Raw genomic sequence first — 3,889 nt, forward strand, 5'->3', positions numbered from 1 at the left:
CTACAGCATAGTGGAACAATGCTCAGATACACATGGTAATGAAATCAAATGTCTATTTTATATACAAGAAGTTCAGGAAAATTGCAGAAGAGTATGCTATATCATCCATAGCAAGGTAGCTATAAATTATGGAATGAATGAAGCATAAGTTTTCATATTTCCATACAGTATTCAACCAAGAAGGCATTTCTATCTTTCTTTTTAATTATCCCCTGAGCTGCCCAAGATCAATGAGCCCATACTTAAAATGGATACTGTGAACATTTAGAAAAAGTTCTTTCACCATATGTAATAAGTCTACTCCATAAAGTTAACTTTTGAGTTTCTTACAAACTTATAAAATGGTCTGGAAAAATGTTAAGATATAACAATATACAGAGTGGAAAAGGCTAATTTTTGTTTAGCCTACTATAACCTGAACTATAAAATAAACTCAAATCAATATTCACCTGAGATAATTTTAACACATCCATATTCTTTGAATAACAATCTACTGGAAACATGCTAATTCTTGCAAAAGAGTAAAATACCCCTTGAGATTGACCAACGCCTTGAATATTAATTGTGTGTGTATGTTTGTTAAATGAACTGCTCAGTACTCAGTGGGAATGAAATAATAATCCCCAGTGATTTGAATCCACACTTGAATCCAGAGGTTCAGCAGGGACATCTATAATGACAAACATTGGAAGTAAAAGACTTCTGTACATCTATAAAAGAAAAGAGAATTTGAGCTTATTACTTTGCAATGAATGTTTGTTGGAAAAGGTAAATTTTGCAATTTTTGGTATATTTGGTTTACTGATTTGAACCTTATTTTTGAAAAGTACTTTAGTCTTTAGAGATGTATTCAAATTTATAAACTTTAGTGGGTATACAAGTCAGATAGAATAAGTCAATAAACTAGAACAAAAATGTATGTGCATCAATTTCTGTTTCCATACTCAAACTCCTTTGAAAATTCAGGTAACCTTCTTTGTTAACGATTTATTATTTATCTAGCCACTGATGGAACTGGAATCCAGCATGCTCTTTAAGAGTACAGGAAGTTACTACGCAGGCCAATGACGTCACTATCTTTATATATTTTGGTGGTAAACTATTGGTAATCTCTTCTAGAAATAACTGCTTTGCTTATTGACAGAATAGTCTAGGGTCACAGGTACCAAATATATTATCTAAACAGAAGATATAAAAATCTTGATATAAGAGTGCATGTAGCCTCGAGCTGGTTGAACCTAAGTAAATTTCTTAAGTTTTTAGGTTGAATATTTTTTGTCATTATACTGTGTAGAAAACCATGTAATTTCATTCCATCACGCTTCAGTTAAAAAGCACTGATTCCTTTCTAGATTTTCAAGTTCAAGAAAATTCATCTTGATGTTCCCTTGCTTCACTAATATACTACATAAAAGTTGTACTAAGGAAGCTTAGATTTTGTGTATTACGCACATAGCTGCAAAACTTCTCTGCTGTATATCTAAAATGTGTATTTGCCCTGAATTTCACTGTGACTCTCAAACGAATAATGGTTATTAAAGGTTTAAATCAAGTTCAGTCTGCCTGTTGTTTATATGTTGATCCTAGAATTCTTGTATAGTCATAAACTATTTGCTATTTTCAAATTAAATAGTCTCAATAAAATATAAATAGTAAGATTGATTAATACTACCTGTGGGAAACTAAAGAACCATACATATAAAATTCTATATCTTGTTCTGGTGCATAATAGGCATGTAGTAAGACTAGCCATTAAGTCTTCATCACATAATTCTGTGGTTTCACACTTCCTGTGCTTATAATTTTTGTACTTTTATATGTGTCATATTTTAAAACTTTAGTTATAAAACCACGTAGGTATACTTTACTATAAATAACTAAAAAGACAAGAGATACATTATATGAAGGAAGCGTGCTAGCATTTGTTTTAAAACTTTAAGTCACATTAAATGCAAAAAAGTATATGTACACCCAGAGTCCTGACTAATATTTTGTCAGATAAAATTGTGAGTTATTTTGAATGATATATTTGTGATATACCAAGATTGAGCTGCTGAAATTGAAGTCATTGTCATTACTCCGTTTCTGTAATGTCTCTATAACAGCTTTGATCTGGCAGCATCGACACTATCCCATGGCTTTCCTGAAGGATGGAAACCACACTGCAGTGACAGAGTTCATTTTATTGGGCCTGACAGATGACCCAGTGTTTAGAGTCATCCTCTTCATCATCATCCTGTGCATCTACCTGGTGACCGTGTCTGGAAACCTCAGCACCATCCTCCTCATCAGAGTCTCTTCCCAGCTCCATCACCCCATGTACTTTTTCCTGAGTCACTTGGCCTCTGCTGACATAGGCTACTCATCTTCTGTCACACCCAATATGCTTGTCAACTTCCTGGTGAAGAGAAGTACCATTACCTACTGTGGATGTGCTATTCAACTTGGCTCAGGTGCTTTCTTTGGAACAGTTGAGTGCTTTGTTCTGGCTGCAATGGCTTATGATCGCTTCATAGCAATCTGTAACCCACTGCTTTATTTCATGAAGATGTCCACACAAGTCTGTGTCCAGTTGCTTATAGTAGCATACATAAGTGGTTTTCTTAATGCCTCCTCCTTTACCATTTCCTTTTTTTCTTTTTTCTTCTGTGGACCAAACAGAATCAATCACTTTTTCTGTGATTTTACTCCTTTAGTTGAACTCTCCTGCTCAGATGACAGTGTCTCTATTGTTCTTGCCACTATTTCTGTTGGCACTGTGATTGTGATCACAGTGTTTGTAATTATTGTCTCCTACACCTACATCCTCATCACCATCCTGAAGATGCGCTCCACTGAAGGCCGTCAGAAGGCCTTCTCCACCTGCACCTCCCACCTCACTGCAGTCACTCTGTTCTATGGGACCATCACCTTCATCTATGTGATGCCCAAGTCCAGCTACTCCACAGACCAGAACAAGGTGTTGTCTGTCTTCTATATAGTGGTAATCCCCATGTTAAATCCACTCATCTACAGCCTTAGGAATAATGAGATCAAGGGTGCTCTAAAGAGACAATTTGGTAGGAAAATATTTTCTTAGAGACATTTGTTATGTTGTAGGACTTGATATTGCAACAATGTTTATAGTAACACAAGTTGAGGGTCTGTGATTGAAAAAGTCTGTTGATATATTATTATCAAGTAAGGACCATTGCAATAAATATCACAGTTCAATTTTCAGATTATAGATGAAATAGAAGAGTCATTGTAAGTTACCTTTAATAAAATCAAATAAAGTTTTAACAGCAAAGGAGATTCATATGAAACCTAATATTCTGCAATGTTTTCAAGGTATTTTACATTTTTAAAAATATTTGATAGTCAACTTTGGTACATGTTGCATTTTGCCTGTCCCCAAAGTCTCATGTTTTTGTTAAATACATGTTCGTTTTTGCTGTTGGTAAGGGTGAGAATCAGAGGTGTTGAGCCTAGTGGGCAGTTCTTAATTTACTAGAGACATGCCATAAATGATATTTGGCACTCAATATGTTTTGTTTCTTCTCTTCATTTACTATAAAATGAAGATATTTGTTCCACCATGTTTGATCATGATAAGAATTCAAACATTAAATTCCAACATTAGATTAAGTTATATTCATGAGCTTGTAAGGACAAAAAGAATCAAACAACAAGAAAAGCAATAGAAATTATTTTCTCCCAAAGAGCCAAGCCTATATATGGTTAGGGTTTATATATGTGATGATCACATTTGCTGCTTTCAGAAAATTTCTTCTTCACAATTTCAGAAAATTTCTTCTTCACAATTTCAGTGTTGGATTTATAAGCTTGGCTGCTCCTTTCTCCTTCACTTTAGTGTTTTAGAAACAAAATCCATCTTTTTGCTTATAAA

At 34.2% G+C, this 3,889-nt stretch overlaps 1 protein-coding gene across 1 annotated transcript; it reads left to right on the forward strand.

The window, feature by feature from the left end:
• Positions 1-2,133: 2,133 nt before the first annotated feature.
• Positions 2,134-3,079, forward strand: LOC142850898 (olfactory receptor 5P76-like). The gene has a single exon (XM_075974801.1). The coding sequence runs from the start codon at positions 2,135-2,137 to the stop codon at positions 3,077-3,079; it is 945 nt and encodes a 314-aa protein (XP_075830916.1). The 5' UTR covers position 2,134.
• Positions 3,080-3,889: the final 810 nt, after the last annotated feature.

The sequence above is a fragment of the Microtus pennsylvanicus genome, chromosome 5 (genome assembly GCF_037038515.1).
Source record: "Microtus pennsylvanicus isolate mMicPen1 chromosome 5, mMicPen1.hap1, whole genome shotgun sequence".
Taxonomy (NCBI): Eukaryota; Metazoa; Chordata; class Mammalia; order Rodentia; family Cricetidae; genus Microtus; species Microtus pennsylvanicus.